Source organism: Phaethon aethereus (assembly GCF_964289735.1).
Source record: "Phaethon aethereus genome assembly, chromosome: 20".
Lineage (NCBI taxonomy): Eukaryota > Metazoa > Chordata > Aves > Phaethontiformes > Phaethontidae > Phaethon > Phaethon aethereus.
Window position 1 is genome coordinate 11,798,903 of NC_138596.1, and position 15,648 is coordinate 11,814,550.

The following is a 15,648-nucleotide window of genomic DNA, read 5'->3' on the forward strand; positions in this document are numbered from 1 at the left end:
CGGGCTGGCAGGCAGCCAGGAGCCCCGGCACACAGCAGCCCCCATCTCCCGGGAGCCCAAGGGCCACCTTTGTCCGGGAGCACCCAGCACGGCAGGAGCAGGGCCCCGGGGGGCAGCGCCTGCATCCAGACACTGCCCATATTCATGGGAGCAGCGGGAGCGGGGCAGCGTGGGGACAAGTCCTCCCCCAGCCCGGCCAACAAAACGGGCATTCAGGGCAGGGAGCGGGCGGCTGCCCCGGGCAGACCTTGGCCGCCCGCGTGGCCGGCAGGACGTGGCATTTCCCCGCCGGGCCGGGTGCTCACAACGCAGGGCTTGTTGTCAGCCAGATGCGCCAGAGGCGCCGCTCGCACGCAGCCTTGCGGGGTCGCCTCTCCCCGGCACGCGGAGGGGAGCGGGTGGCACGGTGTGGCCGAGGGCACCTGGACGTGCCCAGGGTGGTCGCTCCCAAGCTGCCTGCCTGTCCTGCCCTGCGCAGCGCCGTGCGTGTCCCGCCGCGTGCCGCTCCCTGCACACCTCACTGCACCCAGAAACCAGGGTCAGCCCTCGGTGCGAGCAGAGGAGTGGGGTGACAGGAGCAATGCCAGGAGCATTAGAAAAGCTGGGGTGTATGTCCATCGCAGCCAACATCAACCAAGGGAGATGGAGCGCAGGCTTTCCCAACCAGACCTTGCACAACTCACACCCGCCTCTTCCGTTTCTGCAGCTCCCCTCTTCCCCCAGACCCTCTGCCCCTGCCCAAGCTGCAGAATCAGGTCCAGAGTCAGGTCCTGCCAGCTCCCCGACACACCATCTGCTCTCGGCCAGTGCCTGCTGTGCTGTGGAGTCGGGGAGAGAAACATCTGGTCCTGCTGAACGCCTTCCAGGGCGCGCAGCCAGGGCTCCCTTCGCAGTGGCATCAGCCCTGGGCCGTGCCCCGCAGTCAGCCGGCGACTGTTCCTCCTTTCTCATCCCCGCCCTGGAAATTATTTATTTGCTGAAGAACAGCTTTCCCTGGGAAGTCTGCTCTAATGCTGAGGGACATCTTCAGTTACAAGGAAAAAATAAACAGCTTGAGCCATGGAGGCCCTGATGCTCTGCAAATACCCGTGCTAAAGGGTAAAGCTAAAGTGCTTCCAGGGCTGGCGTCGGCAGCTGCACGAGGTCAGCACAGGAGTGCGGGGGGTCCCCCAGGAGGGGGCTCCAAGCGCCGTGCCGGAGGGGGACAGAGCCCACGCTGCCCACAGTGACAGGGGCGTGATGCTGCGTGGTCCCCACAAAGGCAGCGCAGCCCTGGGCTGCTCCAGGGGGAACTGCCCTTTGCTGGGGGTTCTGCCACTGGCCACCCCTCCATTTGGAGCCCGGCAAAGCCGGAGAGCGTACACTCCAGCCCCAGGAGCTTCTGCCAGGGAGCTGGGACAACACGGCCATCCTCTGGGGCTGGCAGGTGAAGCAAACACCGGCACAGGCCGCTGACCGCCCTGCGGAGCCGGCGACACAGGCCAGGACAGGCATCCGCCTTGCTCTCACAGCAGTAACGAGCATCATCTCCACCTGCGCCCTGGGGGAAGCTTGCGCCAGAGCCCATCACCTCACCTCTGCATCTGCTCAGCCAGTGTGTTGCTCCTGATAATTTAAAGGGCTGCTTGTCCATGGGATGTCTTTTGTAACAGCACAGGGCAATTCTCACAGGACTGGACTGCTTGATTTTGCCACCCTGCTACGGGTGGATGGAGTAATTCAGCCCCGGGATTTAGTGTGGTGCCAGAAACCCATTTACCTACTTAAATACCTGGTGTGGATTGTGCACAAACCAAAGCTTCAGCTGTTCTCCTGTATCAACTTCTGCTTCAGCGTGGGGATGGCTTCTGGGCTAGTCCCGGATTCCCAGCCACATATCCGGCAGGTCACCTACTCCCCCTCCCGACAGCAGAGCGCTGCGCCGGGGTCCCCTCTCCCCAGGGAGCAGCCCCGAACTTGCACAGCCACCCTCCGTGCAGGAGGCCAAAGCAAAGCGTGCCCTGGGCAGCAACGCTGCGCCCAGCCCAGCACCACGCAGCAGGGCACGCTGAGGTGGCACCAAGCTGAGCACCCTCTGTTTCGTTCTCCATTCACAAGGGTGTACAGAAAAGCTTTGAAAATGCAGCAGGTTGTAACTGAAACCCCCATTAGATACTTGAGAAGTTGTCAAACCGATTTACCTTCAAAGGTGGCCTTGCTCTGAGTGGGCAGTTGCATTAGAGACCTCCAGAGGAGCCTTCCAACCCGAGTTACTCCATCTTTGTAACTGCGCCTTGTAGAACTGCAAAGACACCCAAACATCAGCAAAACCCTCCCAGTCATGACTTCAGGATGTCCCGAGCTAACAGCTTCAAGCTGTTACTCGTTTTGTCTGTGCAGTTCGGTCACGTTAGAGTCTTCCCTGGGCATGATGATGCCATCCAAACCTGTGACTTCTCCCTCGATGTTCAGTGCCTGGTAATTAGGTGGGTTTTTTCCTTGTGTCTCCCCGCCCCCCCCCCCCCCTTACTGACTGGTAAATGGCATGTTATTGATCTGTACCACAGTTGGCTCTTTCAGGGGGAAGATCCTCTCTGGGCAGTGCTACTGCTCCCACAGCTGGAGGTGGGAGGCGACAGCCATTTCACCTGAAGCCCACCCTGAAGTTGTCATCAGAGGCTCTGCAGCGCATCCAACACATCTCCAAGAGAAGCCCAAATGCAGCTGGGCACGATCCTGACGAGAGCAGCCTGCCCCAGCCTGCCCGATTCCCAGCACAGGGGACCAACCTCTCCCTCATCTTTCAGGCATTGGGCTCCCGGGACAGGACTGTGCAGATCTGGGATCCTCATAATGGTGTGCTTCTTTTGCAGGGCCACGTGTGCTGGGTGAAAAGCATGTGCTTCTCCAGGAGTAGCTTGCTGCTGGCCGCTGCAGGATATCCAGAATCAGTAACACAAAGCGTTTTGTAGCCCCGCCTGCCTTTACGGCAACATGAACATGAGCCAAAGGAGCCGGTTCCCACACGCAACACCCCATCTTACAGCACGCTTCAGCAGCCTAGACCCACACAGAGCTTGGGCCCAGAGCTGTGCCAGGCTGGGTCTCCTTCACTGCCAAACATATCATGTTTGGGTCCACACCAAGCTCCTAACAAAGCTATCATGCAGCCAGGATTAGCATCATTGTGAAACTATCCCTCATAATAGCTCAATATATGGGAAATTCACTTCACCACATGTAATTGGACCTCTCTCTGGTTAAGCCTTGTTTGAGGCTTAAAAGTCCTTCAGATCTATGCTAAGTTCAGCAAGCAGAATTAAGATATTTTTCCTAAACAGAATCTGGATCCAATCTAAGGACTCCCTAAAGCATAGAGAATTTTTTGTGTTAGAATGTATTAGCTACACTAACACAAACCATGACTGCTGCATCACTAACGCTTGAGCAGCACCGCGTAACTCTTCCTTACACCAGAACCAAAAAAGGCCTTTGGAATCACAACTCCATCTCTGAGTTCCAAAGAACTCCATGGGGCACAGAAAGTCAAACCGTTTAACTAGTTCAGTGCTTCACAGGTAGAAGCATGGATCTGTGAGATGATGGAGTGCCGTGAAACTTCAGAGGTAACAACATTCCGGTTCAGCTTTCCTCAAGTCTGGTTTCCTGATTTCATTTGACCTCAAGAGTCTTCACATGCACGCAAAAGGAACACTTGGTCTGAAACTATCGTAGCCCCTAGGTTTTCCTAACACTTAACTGGCACTGAGCTTCCTCTCTTCCCACCCCGCAGCGTGCAACGCTGTATGCCAACGCCAGCCCAGTCAGACAATTCTCATCCAGAAGAAATACCTGCATACCACTAGAAACACCTCCTCTTTACACTCCTAACTCCCAGGCCGAGTGCAGCACCAGTCTGCAGACTTCACAGCAGGCAGCGTTGCAGCTTGTGCAGCCTGCTGCCTGCAAGCACCCCTGCAGTCCTGTGTAGCCAGGCACTGACAGACCAAACACCCTGCATCCAAAATGCACCCCTGCTGACAGGTGATCTTGGGTGGTGCCTTCACCTTCACCCTGAGAGTGGCCACCAGAAGCCGTTTGACAAGATTCAATCAGCTGTAAGTGGGAACAAGTCTGGAGGATGACGCCAGAACCCAGCTTCCTGACCGACACTGACGAGGTTTCCTGGGAAGGGGGCTCCGGCCACCCCTCTAGCCCTTTGGTCACCTCTTGCCACAGCTCCCAGCAGCGGTGGTCCGACCAGCGACCACCCAAGGCACCTGCCTGAAGTGGTCCGCTGGCAGGGCCAGGCAGCTCAGCCAGGCAAAACACTACCTACAGCATCTGCCGAACTGGGGATGGAGTGAGTTGCGCAGAGATGTGAAACAAGTGCTGATGGGATTCTTCAGTTTCAATGAAGTCTGCTAAAACACCTCAGCAAATTAGTTCATGTCTGTAACACTTAAACACTGGCACAAGACAAAAAACTTTAAACATTCCCTCTTAAGCTATGGAAGTGATGAATACTGATGCCCCTGTCAACATCTCTGTAAAGTTTCCATTTTAAATTAATCTCAAGTTAAATACTTTTTACATGTTGTTGAACTAGCTTCACAGACCTGTACTCATTCGCCTGTTCTTCAAAAAGAAAAATAATCCTAAACTGCAAGTTATGTATTTTCATTAGCAATAAAGGTTCAAATAAACTTTCTGTGAATCCCCCATCTCTCTTCATAAAGCTGACGACTTCTTTATCCCACCACTACTAAAAAAAACCAACCACCAGCAAGAGCTTCCAAACAAAATTCTATTTAATGAGACATATTCAGCCAATATAATTAAGAACTGCACGCTGCAGTTTTATGCCTTGATGGCGTATTTCCGAACAGGGTACAAACGTTCTTTTCGTTGCTGTTTTTTGGTCTTCAGGTTTTCTTCATGTTTATTTAATCTGCGTCGCATGGCACGAGTCTTCTTCGGCCGCAGATCGAGAGGCTTATATTTCTTGCCCTATGTGCAAAAATACAAAACAAGTTGAGTTTGAGAGACTGCAAGGTAGCAATCAGGTGCATGAGCTCACAGAGAGCCGAGCTGCCTGTAAGAACAGCAGCAGCGCTTTAAGCTTCCTTTTACTGGAACTATCATTAAAGTCTAAAAGTTTAAGAGAACTTCACTCCCCTGGAAAACACGAGTTGATTCCAACTTTTGTCCCAGTTATACTAGAATGACTCAGGTTTAAGTAAAGCTTAATCTTACAAGTTCCAGTTATCCCACATATCTAGAAAAGTTCTTCCCCCCCCCCCTATATAATTCAAACCCCAAGAAGTAATTTTGCAAAAATTATAGAAACTTATTGAGATAAAGAATTCCTTGGTCACCTGCAACATGATTAAAATTTAGGAGAGTATCTGCATTTCTGGAAACTGCATCTTCTAGAAAGTATACTACACCCCAGAGAAGTGATGCTGCCCAGAAGACTCTCTTGGCAAAAGCAAATTCACACTGACACTACAGAATACAAGATAGTCTTGCAGTAATAATTAAAAAGGAGCCATGACTAGAGAACTTTAAAACTGAACACAAATTAGTATTTTTTTGTCACGTTTTAAGCTTTTAAGTAACAAATTAAAAAATCAGTTCTCTCCTACAAACTGTGTATTTCAAAATAGTAAGAGAAAAAAAGATCATAATACAAGATGTTTGGACTTACCTTGTAGAACTTCCTCAAGTTCTCCTTCTGGGTCTGATTGATAACAGTTAGGACTCTAGCAATGGATTTGCGCACCACACGTCTGCAGGCGAGAAAAAAAACTATGCCTCAGAACATACTGAAAGACAAATACTGTAGATTTTAAACCCAGTATACAGAAAACGTGTACATGCTACAACCAGGTAACTTATGTTGCACCATGTTGTAGCAAAGCACTAACAACTTCCGGCACATCTCAGCTTAACGTCGCTGAGCAGAAAGACACACAAACCTATTTGCAAGCCTACAAATATCTGCTCATCCGCCATACCGTTTTGGTTTTTTCCTTTTTTGTACAGGGCCAAACAACCACACAGGCTGTAAAACAGCGCGAACACAGCACGCCGCGGCCCACACGACCCACGCGGGTACCGGCTGCAGGCCGCGGCTCCCACCCTCCGCTCAGGTTCAGGCCAGCTCCTGCGCGGTCTCCCCGCCAAGCCGCCAGCCCAGGCGGCCCCCGGCCGCAACACCCGCGCAGGCGCCAGGCCGGCCGCGGGCCTCGCCGGGCCCCACTTACATCTTGGAGAGCTTGGAGGCGGCCCCGCCAGTCACCTTGGCCACGCGAAGCTGCGACAGCTCCACTTTCAGATCGTCCAACTGCTTCAGCAGTTCTTCCTTCTTCTTCCCTCGCAGGTCTCGGGCCTTGATCTTGGCCTGCGGGAGGCGGACAGGCCGTCAGTCCCGCTCCCGGGACCCCGCCGCGCCCCCCGGCCGAGAGCGGCCTTCCGCGGGCCACCGCCCCGCCGCCTCCCGCCGCACCTCAGGCCCCATATCGCCACCCGCCCTCATCCCCCCCACATCACGGCGACGACGGGGCCAGGCCGGCAGCGCGTGAGAGCGACACGGCAGGTTCGGTGCCGCGGCGGGATGGCCGGCAGCCCAGTGCCCGCGCGGATGCCGCCGGATTGCAGCGGGAGAGGCGGGGAAGCGCTCACCATGATGGCAGCCCCGGCGCGGCTCGGGGCAGAAACGACGGAAGCCGCGCGGGGACAAGAGGCGGAGGGTGCTGCCGGCCGGAGCCTACCAATCCGCGGGCGGGGGGAGGAGCCTGTGCGCTGCGCACCCCCCGCGGGCAGCGCGGTGGTACCGGCCGCGGGCGCTGAGAGGGAAGGCGGGAGGCGGTGGGGTAGCGCTGCCAGCCCCGGGGCACTGGCCCCTCGGGAGGCGTTGCTGCGCGCTGCTTTGCCGTGGCGTCTCGGTGCTGCCGCTACCGTCCACCCTCCCTTCAGCCGTTGGATTCCTGTCAGAGCGGAGCCGGTGTTCTCGCGCTGGCCGAGGTGCGGCCCTCTTACCCCAGCAGTGGTGGGGACGTGACTGCGGGTGGGGCGGGAGCGGCCACCGCGGCTGAGCGAGCCAGGGCCAGGGCCGTGCACGCAGGTGGCCGGGCGGGACGGGCGGAGGGAGCGGCGGGACAGTCCCCCCGCACGGTGGCGCCGCCTCCCGCCGTATCCAGGCAGCCGCGCCGTGCCTCACCGGCGCCGCGCGGGGGACCCGAGGGGTTCCCGATTGACGGCTTGCGCCGCCTACCAGAAGGCTGCCTCGCCGTTATCCCAGGTGCTCCCCCAATAGGAGCGGGCGGGGGTGGGGCGAGGCCGGCCCAGACTAGCGTGAGGCGGCAGCAGCGCTCCGCGCAGCCGGAGCCTTCGCCGCGGCGGCGCTGGCGGCTTTACCCGGGAGCTGGCGGAGGCGGCGCGGATGGTGAGAGGAGCCGCCCGGCAGCGCCTGCCCCACACCGGCCCGGCCTCCAGGTGCGGGGGGCGGAGCGACGGCGGCGGCGCGGGCGGGCGGGGCGGCGGCGCGGGCGGGCGGGAGCGGCGGCGGCGGCTGCGGGAGCCTCGGGGCAGGCCTGGCGGCGGCGCGCCCCTCACCGCTGTCTCGCCCCCGCAGAGCTCCAGGCCCAGCGGAGAAGCCCTGCCGCAAACGGAAGCCCAGGTAAGGCGGGAGCGGGCGGCGCGGCAGGTGCGGACGAGGGCGGCGGGGCTGCGCGGAGCATCCCCTCCCGGCGGCGGGGCAGGCGCCGCGGCGGCGTTAGGCGCCTTCTGCAACGAGCTGCAGCTTCGCCGCGGGTTCTGTGCCCTGTGCCGGGGTTGAGGGGCAGCGATGGCGGTGGAGGCTGCCGGGGCCCTGTGCCAGGGTGCAGGGAGCCACGCTCACCGCCGGCTTTTCCGTTAACTGAGAAGAGAAATACGATGTGACACGTTTTGTGCTTAGGCCTGGATTTGCAACGTAACTGCAAGAATTACGAAAACGGCCCCCACTTTATTAACTTCTCCATTCTTTATGTTAATCTTCCCTCTCGCCACCCCGCCTCTCCCAGCTGTAGGTGTTTAGCATGCTTCTGACAGGTAGCTGCATTTCTGCAGCAGCAAATTAATCCTTTTGGATGAAATATTGCTGGATTTTACGAGCTGTCAGTGCAGTGCTGGATATCCAAATTGCAACTTAGACAGAATCATCATGGGTTTGTTCTGATTTTAAACTTTTATCTCGGCAACTCCTTCTTCACAGAATTCTTGTTTTGTACTGAGAAATGCTTTGGACAATAGGTGACGTGAAATGCCCTTGGGGATGGAAGCTGGATGATTGTTATGTTGTGTCATCCCCTGCAAATTTCTTGCCTGTTACTAGCTATAAAAATGTCAATAACCAAAAGCTGTCCCAGTTAAAACATTAAGGATCAAGACAGCAGGTTTTCAGAGTCTGGATCTAATCTCCCACCACAGAATAGGACCTGTTTTTGTCAAAGGCTGAGTTGCACTCTGTAATTTAATAACCAGGCTCCAAGCTTGTGTGCTTAAGCTGTGCCTCAGCTAAGCAATTCTAGTCCTTCAACCTGCAAAATGGATCCCTTAATATAAAACATTGCTGGATTTTGCAAGAGCTGTCCAAATGGAATCCATAATTCTCAGCATCTTGTCTAAGCTAGCGCAAAGCAACACTGTTGGACTGTATGATGACTAAAATGCTAGTATAAGTGAGTCTCCCAGCATCCACATGCTCTCCTGCCATTCCTGCAAGCAACAGAACTTCAGTGTTGGTAGCAGCCTCCTGAAATTGTAGAAGATCATCCTGATATGGGTCGTGCTGTGGAAGTTTGCATCTTCTGCCCGGTGCATCTTCTTACCTTGTGTGAACTCTGCTGCCCAATGGTTGTATCTTCCCTTGCTCAGACTGTTGAGGGAGCAATTAAAAAGCATGACACCTGACTGTAGATCACATTCATAGAAAAAAAGATGCTTTGTCTTCAAATCAGATAAGTCAGTCTCTCTTAAGATGTTTTGATAAACTGGATCGCAGTTTATGTTAGTTGAAAGAAACAGTGTGTCACTTAACTAGAAGCAAAGAGCATAATTCTCCCATCACTCTGGGCTGCCAAGATACTACAGATAGTGTACACAAATGTGATAGCCAGGTACTTTGCTACACAAAATCTAAAAACTATTCATAGAAACTATATGGAGAGAAGAAAGAGGAGATTGTGGTCATTGTTTTATCTTGAAATATAGGTACAATACAGCATCAAAATTAAATTGGCAATCCATGTCCCTTACAAACATTGGACCATTTTATCACAAAGATAACTAGTTGAGCTAAGCTCTATGTGTAAGAATGATACAGCCAACAGCACCGTGTTCTGTGTTCCCTATGCTCAGTTGAGAAACTAGGTCTGCAAGCAATAAAATGCTGAAGGTGCTTAGCAGTGGGAGGAATACATAGCTTGCTTGTATTGTTATCCATTTCTGTGTTACTGTTTTATTTGGTGGAGGGAAGTAAGAAAAATGGAGAAAACCAATTCAAAACGTTGAGAAGCTTATAACCTGAGTCAGTTCTGCATTGAAAATAAATTGTGTTGTCCATACTGTTGCACTGAAGGCACAGATTTACGAAGGTGGGAGGACGGGGGCTGTAGCTCTCCCTCCTCTGCTGCCAGCGCTGCTCCTGTCACATGATGTGGCTGCACAGTCCTCCGCGCGCACTGCAGCTGCGCTCGCCCTGGTGTGTGCCAGTCAGATTTTGCCTCTTTTTGCATCACTTTTATTCTGATTCAGCTCTGTTGGCTTTAAATGGAGTTGGTGATAAACTGCCATGGTATAAATGGATAATGGGAATTCGTTTGATCATCTGAACACACTATTTTGTTGGCTTATCTTTTATTCTGCATGGTGTGCTTTGGGCAAGGAAGGAAGAGTTCTCTGTGAAAGTCTATTCTGAGGTGATGTTACTGCCTAAATAGCTAAAATTTAACTGTGTTTTGAACAAAAAAACTCACCACCAACCCCCCAAAGCATGATACAGTTATCAGTCTTATCACAGAAATCTGTGTGTTGATTTTTTTTTTTTTCCCATAGTACATAGAACTTTTCATAGTAATGTTCAGTTGGAGCAATCTTTGTAGAAGGAAAACCAGGACCTGTACCTTCAAGTTTTATAATAATTTTCTTTGTTATTCTTGCATACGGACATTCTGCAGGCTTGGCTTTTGTAGCCGAGTTGCTCTCTTTAAGCACGTTAAGCTCTGTTCTGGATGTGTAGTTTTTAAACAGGCTAGAAACAGAGATATGGAACAGGGTATGTGTTGCAGCAGAAGGAAGCAGTTTAAAGGAGTGGACCAAATTGCGTGTGGGAGCTGCATGGAGGGTCAAGTAGAGGTCTGTTTCTATAAAGTATGTGAGTTAGTTGCCAACACAAATATTACCTAGAAGTTTACATGTGCTGAGAGAGTGCAGTACAGCCCTGCAACAGGAATAGAATAGAATAACCATGAGTTTGGTTCCCTGAGGATGTCAGTCAAGAAAGGAAGCGTGCAATGCCAAAAAGCCTGGATGGAACAGCAGGTTTAGAGGACTTGTCGTTTGAAGTATTTTTAATTATTGCTATTATTATAATGGAACACAGACTAGAAGCTGAATTTTGAAAATATAATTAAAGCAGAAGTCAGCAGAGGGATTTCTCTGCTGTGTGGCAGAGGAACGGCCTAGGAGCGGCTTCTACTCAGGAAGGTGGATTCCCAGAGTGATGATGCTCTCCATAGAATTCCCAAGCTTGCTGGCAGCTTACTGCCAAGCACCCATCTGGAGGGAAAAAGTGAACTGAGTGGATCAAAAAGCTTTCCCTAGCTTGTACTGCATTCTCTTTTTGTCAGAGTAAGGTTCCAGTTGGAAAGCAGCCATTGACACCTTGGCTGAGAATGCTAACAAGATGTAGAGTGTGATGATAACTGCCCTCCAGATCAGACGCTGCACTGAACTGCCATTTGGGCCATCTACTAAATAATTTGACTTGCTAGAAAGAAGTCTCTCCATCACATTAACATCAAGCTACATTGTATAGTAACTGTTCAGTTTTGAATTAATGACTGTACATCACAGAGTTAAAACACCAGTTGTTTTCGGAGTAAAGAAAGAAAGGGGGAAAAAAAAAAGCTGTCTTGTAACTCAGATGCTTTTCAGGAACTTGGCTGCTCTAGATGCGAGAGGCACGTGCTTTTCTGCCCTGCTTTAGGTGATGGCTTAGTTCAAGGGGGCCCAGATTTGGCTCAGTCAACAGTTGTGTTGGCGTCTTGCCATCAAATGTGCATAAAATGGAGCTGACTGCAATTCCCTCCTCACTCCAACATGGAGGGGCAGCCCAGGGAGACCCGAGGCCCCGGTATCCTTGCTGTAGGTTGACTTGGCTATGAGAGTTATGCTGGGATGTGCAATCCCTGCAGCATAAGCAGTTGTATTGTGACTTGATCATTGCTTTTGAGTCCCTGGGTTGTATTTTGGTGTCCTGTCATAACTAATGCATTTCAGCACTTGTTGTGCCTGTGCTTCCAAAATCTTTCTCCCTTCTCACAGTGGCTTACGTGCTTTTCCAGATGTACAAGGTTCATATCTCATTTGCAGACTCTTCCTATGATTTTGTGGCTCGTGTGCTTTGCCACAAAATCAAGATAAAACACAACTGGCATTTTAGCTGCTCCAAGAACACTGTGTGTAAATAAACCACTAAATAGTTTAGCTTGTGAGACGTAAATACACACAGCTCAGCCCTCCGCAGCTGATGGTGTTTTTCTAGCTCCCTTCTTCCCCTCCCACCCCTGCCAAGAGTAGGCTAGCCTGGTGTTCTTTTTTTCTATTGCTCTTTCATACAATGCAAATGACTACTAAGTATCATGTAGGTGGTATGCAGGCACCACTACAGATTGATGATTTGAATTTGGATGAAAGGAAACACTTGCATCCTCTTCCACATTGCTTCTGAACCATCTTCCGGGGATTCCTGGACTCTGATGACCCAGAAACTCTGCCTCAGTCTGACTTCGAGCTTGAGCTCAGTTTACTAGCAAACTAGCTAAGTCAGTAGAAGAGCGAGGCCCAACTGTGATGACATTTTTAGCCTTTGCCCTTTGTTCATCCTGTACACAAAAGGTCATGAACTGCAGTGAAAGAGGGATCACAGAGGGTGCAGAATGGACAAAGGTGGAACAAATTGCCAGTGGCAGAACTATAAAGGAAAGAAGCAAAAGTTTTGTGTTATGAAGATAATTGAAAAAGGCCACGTGCATCCCATGGTAATGTCTCTTGTATTTAAACTGAGTCCATAGTGAATTTAGAAGACCCTGCTGGTAAGGTGTGGCTTAGATGATCTCAATGTAGAAGGCAGGAAGGGACAACACTGTTTCCATGGTATGATGTTAATGAGCAGCTCTGGGTTGTTCTGGAGGAAAAGATGTCAAAGCTGCAGTTCTGTATACAGACAGGTATAAGCTTTAAGCAATAAAAGGATTTTTAAAGATATGTAAACCAAATGAAGAACCTAAATCTATAAACTAAGGACTTATTTGAAGCTAAAATAATAGGACTGACTCTGCATGCTGGATATTCAGACTAATTTGACTCTGAATGGAGTTGAATTTGTGGCATTGGCTGTTTCCCTACAGGAAGTATTAAGACTGTTCCCACTGAGATGTCAAAGGTAATGCAGAGGTGGCAGCTCATGTTAACTCTGAGGTTTTAATATGAAACAGTGTTTGCAAATCTTCTGGTCTTCTGATATGCTGAGGAATGAACTACACATTCATGTGAATGTATTAAACTTCCAGTTTGCAGTAATAAAATAAAATTTGTGTATAACTGCATGTGCCTGCTCTCTGTCACTTCCACTTGCTATAGCAGTGTGCATCTGTGCATGTGTGTTTTTTATCTTGTTTTCTTATATATCACCTTCCCTCTCTTTCCCCTTTTTTAGGAACAAAGTTTATGCAAATGCACAGCCAAGCTTCCTCTTTTTTCTTCTTCTCCAAGCAGCTTTTAAATCACTTGTCTGATGTAACCAGTGTTGCTGTAGGGAGAAAGGTCCTGAAGATTATCTATCAAGAAATTTTCACAAAACTCAAAGGAAATGGAGCAAGAGTGACATGTTTAGTGCATCTATTAGAGAAGGACAGACAGAAGAGAGTCGTTATATTTTGTTGGAGGAATCTGGCCAGCCAGTCAGCACGTGTGGAGCCCGGGGACAGTTGAAGCAGTTCCCTCTGCTGCGTGGGAGAGCTGAGGTTACTGCGATGGGCAGGGAAGCGTCAGCAGGGCCCCATACAGGTCAATGTGGGACCAGGCTTCCTCTTGCTGTAAAAGAGAGGATGACTGTTTGTGCACAAGTGTGTGGGCTAGTGTCACAGGCTCAGTTGGGCTTGTATATTTTTATTATTTCTTTTTAATGTCTTCCCTCTTGCTTAATCTTTAGAGCTGGTACTGCTTCTGCAAGTCAGCTGTAAAATTGGTCTATTTCAGTAGGAAGAATACTTTCTTGGAGAATTCCCAATTGGAGTAGAACTAGTTGCATTTGCAGGTGATTTTCAGTCAGCCACATTGTAATTTGTTTACAAAATAGAAGTTTTTCACTGTCTTAGTTCATGCTGCATTTCTCCTTAGCGCCCTTTTGGAATAAGCAAACATCCAGGCAGAGATAACATGATTTGACCAGCATTATCAGCTAAATAAAATAGCTACTGGTTTCTCTTTCTTAAGTTATGTTTTAAGTTGCTTTTTATTGTGGTGTTCAAATGAAAAATGTCTCCAAAGTCTGGGCTCTGCCGAAGTCCTTTTCATTGTGTATTCTGTGTGCATGTTTATACAGCAGTAAGCATAGCTGGTACAGAAACACTTTAGTTGTTCTTTAAGCTAGATCTGGGTATCGCTGTCCTCCTGGACCACAAACCCTACCAGGAGTCCAGGAGCGGTCCCAGCCTGCTCACAGATGCCTCCTGCAGCGCCCGAAAGAGCTACTGTAAAAGGAGCTTGGTACATCTGGAAGAGCTGCAGCCACTGCAGTGCAGACATGCCCTGAGGTGAACAGTGGTTGGGGATGAGAAATGTCTGTGTTTGGTTCCAACTTTTACTAAAACCTTTGGAATAATAGCGAAATCCTTTTTTTCCCCCATAGACTTTATAAAAAAAGTGGTCTGACAGATAATGGCTCCTTGCTGTTCCATCTGAAGTACTGACTTCAGCAATCTGTGAAGCTTTGAGTGCGTGCATGCCTGTGTGTATGGGGGGGGTTGTTATTTATTTATTTAGGTGTTTCTTGAATCGGACTGAGTGGTGTCTCACCAACTTTGGGACAGTGGCTCTCAGTGAACAATTAGGTATTCTGGTGAGAGGAATGAATTTGGATTCTAATTAATTTTGGGTTGTCTGAGGCTCTGTCAGGACTAGCACTCTGAGCAGATTACATGGAAATGCACAGGTAACTTTCCCAAAACATGCAGTAGAGCTTTGAAAGAGAACACAAGAGGCGAGTATGCCAGTCTGTAGAAGAAAAGGAGAGGCAAATGGAGAGGAAAGGTAGACCTCATGCTTGATGGAGGCAAATTGGATGTTTCTTGGTAGAGGTTTGAGACGTGATGGTACCAGGCTTCAAGTATGAATGATCAAGAGCTTAATTTTATCTGCGCTATTGCTTTGCAGATAAGGAATAGATACCAGCTGGGCATCTGACTTTATAGCTTTATATCACATCCCCTTTTGGAAATGATGCTGTGGGAGATGTGTCAGGATGAAAAGTGAAGAGAGCTGGTCTCTTTGACTCAGGGTTTAAGACCTTTAAAATCTTGATAGATGGGAATGTATTTTCTTTCCACTGTTGGTTTATGTGGAGAGCAGTTCTAATAACGTCTTAGTTTGGGGAAATTCCTGTATCAACAGGATATATGTAGAAAGTGTCTTTGTTTCTGCTTTTTGGTTACCACTTGAATCTCCAAGGAGTGGGAAGCATTTGAAAAGCAGAGTTTATATTTCTGTGCTGTGATTTCCTGATTAATGGTAAAACTATCCATGAAGCTGTGAATCAGGATGCAGCTATCACTTTCCCTTATCATTAGTTCACTTGTCTAAGCGCATACTTCCTGCTCAACTCCAGAACTTTCATATTAATCAGAGGCTCAACTGTAAACCCCAAGCCATTTGTATTTGATGCAAGCAATGAAACTCCAGTCCAGCAAGAGTTTAGGACTTTTGGCTGGTACAGCAGTTTACTGTTCTGTATTACATGTGTCACAGAAAGTTCTGATTCTCAGGCTAAAGGTTAATATAGTCAACCCAACCTAGTTCACTGCTTGGTTTGCAGTTTGCTGTCTTCAGGTGGGTGGGTGAAAAAAACAAGAGCATTTCTTCCAAAAGAAAGAGAATGCTCTTCCTCCCCCTGCTATCCCATCCCCAACATTAACTATCCCCAATTGTCCTGTTAGATTTGCATCTGCTGTCCTGTTCAGAAGATTGTGTACAGGTTATTTAAGGGACAGAGCTGAAGGCTCAGTAATCAAAACGGCTGGAGCCGGAAATAAAATACAGATTCTCGTTCTAATTTTAGCCAAGAAGCTTCACTGGGTCACATTGATCAGTTCTCCTCATTGTAATGAATTTGTTCCTGTGCAT

At 49.9% G+C, this 15,648-nt stretch overlaps 2 protein-coding genes across 2 annotated transcripts in view; one reads left to right on the forward strand and one right to left on the reverse strand.

The window, feature by feature from the left end:
- Window positions 1–4,772: 4,772 nt before the first annotated feature.
- RPL35 (ribosomal protein L35) lies at window positions 4,773–6,502 on the reverse strand (the record flags this gene model as incomplete). The annotated part of the gene is made up of 4 exons (XM_082009152.1): window positions 4,773–4,989; window positions 5,690–5,771; window positions 6,249–6,385; window positions 6,491–6,502. The coding sequence occupies 4 exons, from the start codon at window positions 6,500–6,502 to the stop codon at window positions 4,840–4,842; spliced, it is 381 nt and encodes a 126-aa protein (XP_081865278.1). The 3' UTR covers window positions 4,773–4,839.
- Window positions 6,503–7,426: 924 nt separating this feature from the next.
- Window positions 7,427–15,648, forward strand: part of SCAI (suppressor of cancer cell invasion) — a gene marked incomplete at its 5' end in the record, with an annotated part of 42,856 nt that continues 34,634 nt past the window's right edge. Inside the window, 2 exons of the mRNA XM_082009203.1 lie at window positions 7,427–7,479; window positions 7,619–7,663. Of these exons, the coding sequence (XP_081865329.1) occupies window positions 7,427–7,479; window positions 7,619–7,663 (98 nt within the window). The remainder of the gene's footprint in view (window positions 7,480–7,618; window positions 7,664–15,648) is intronic.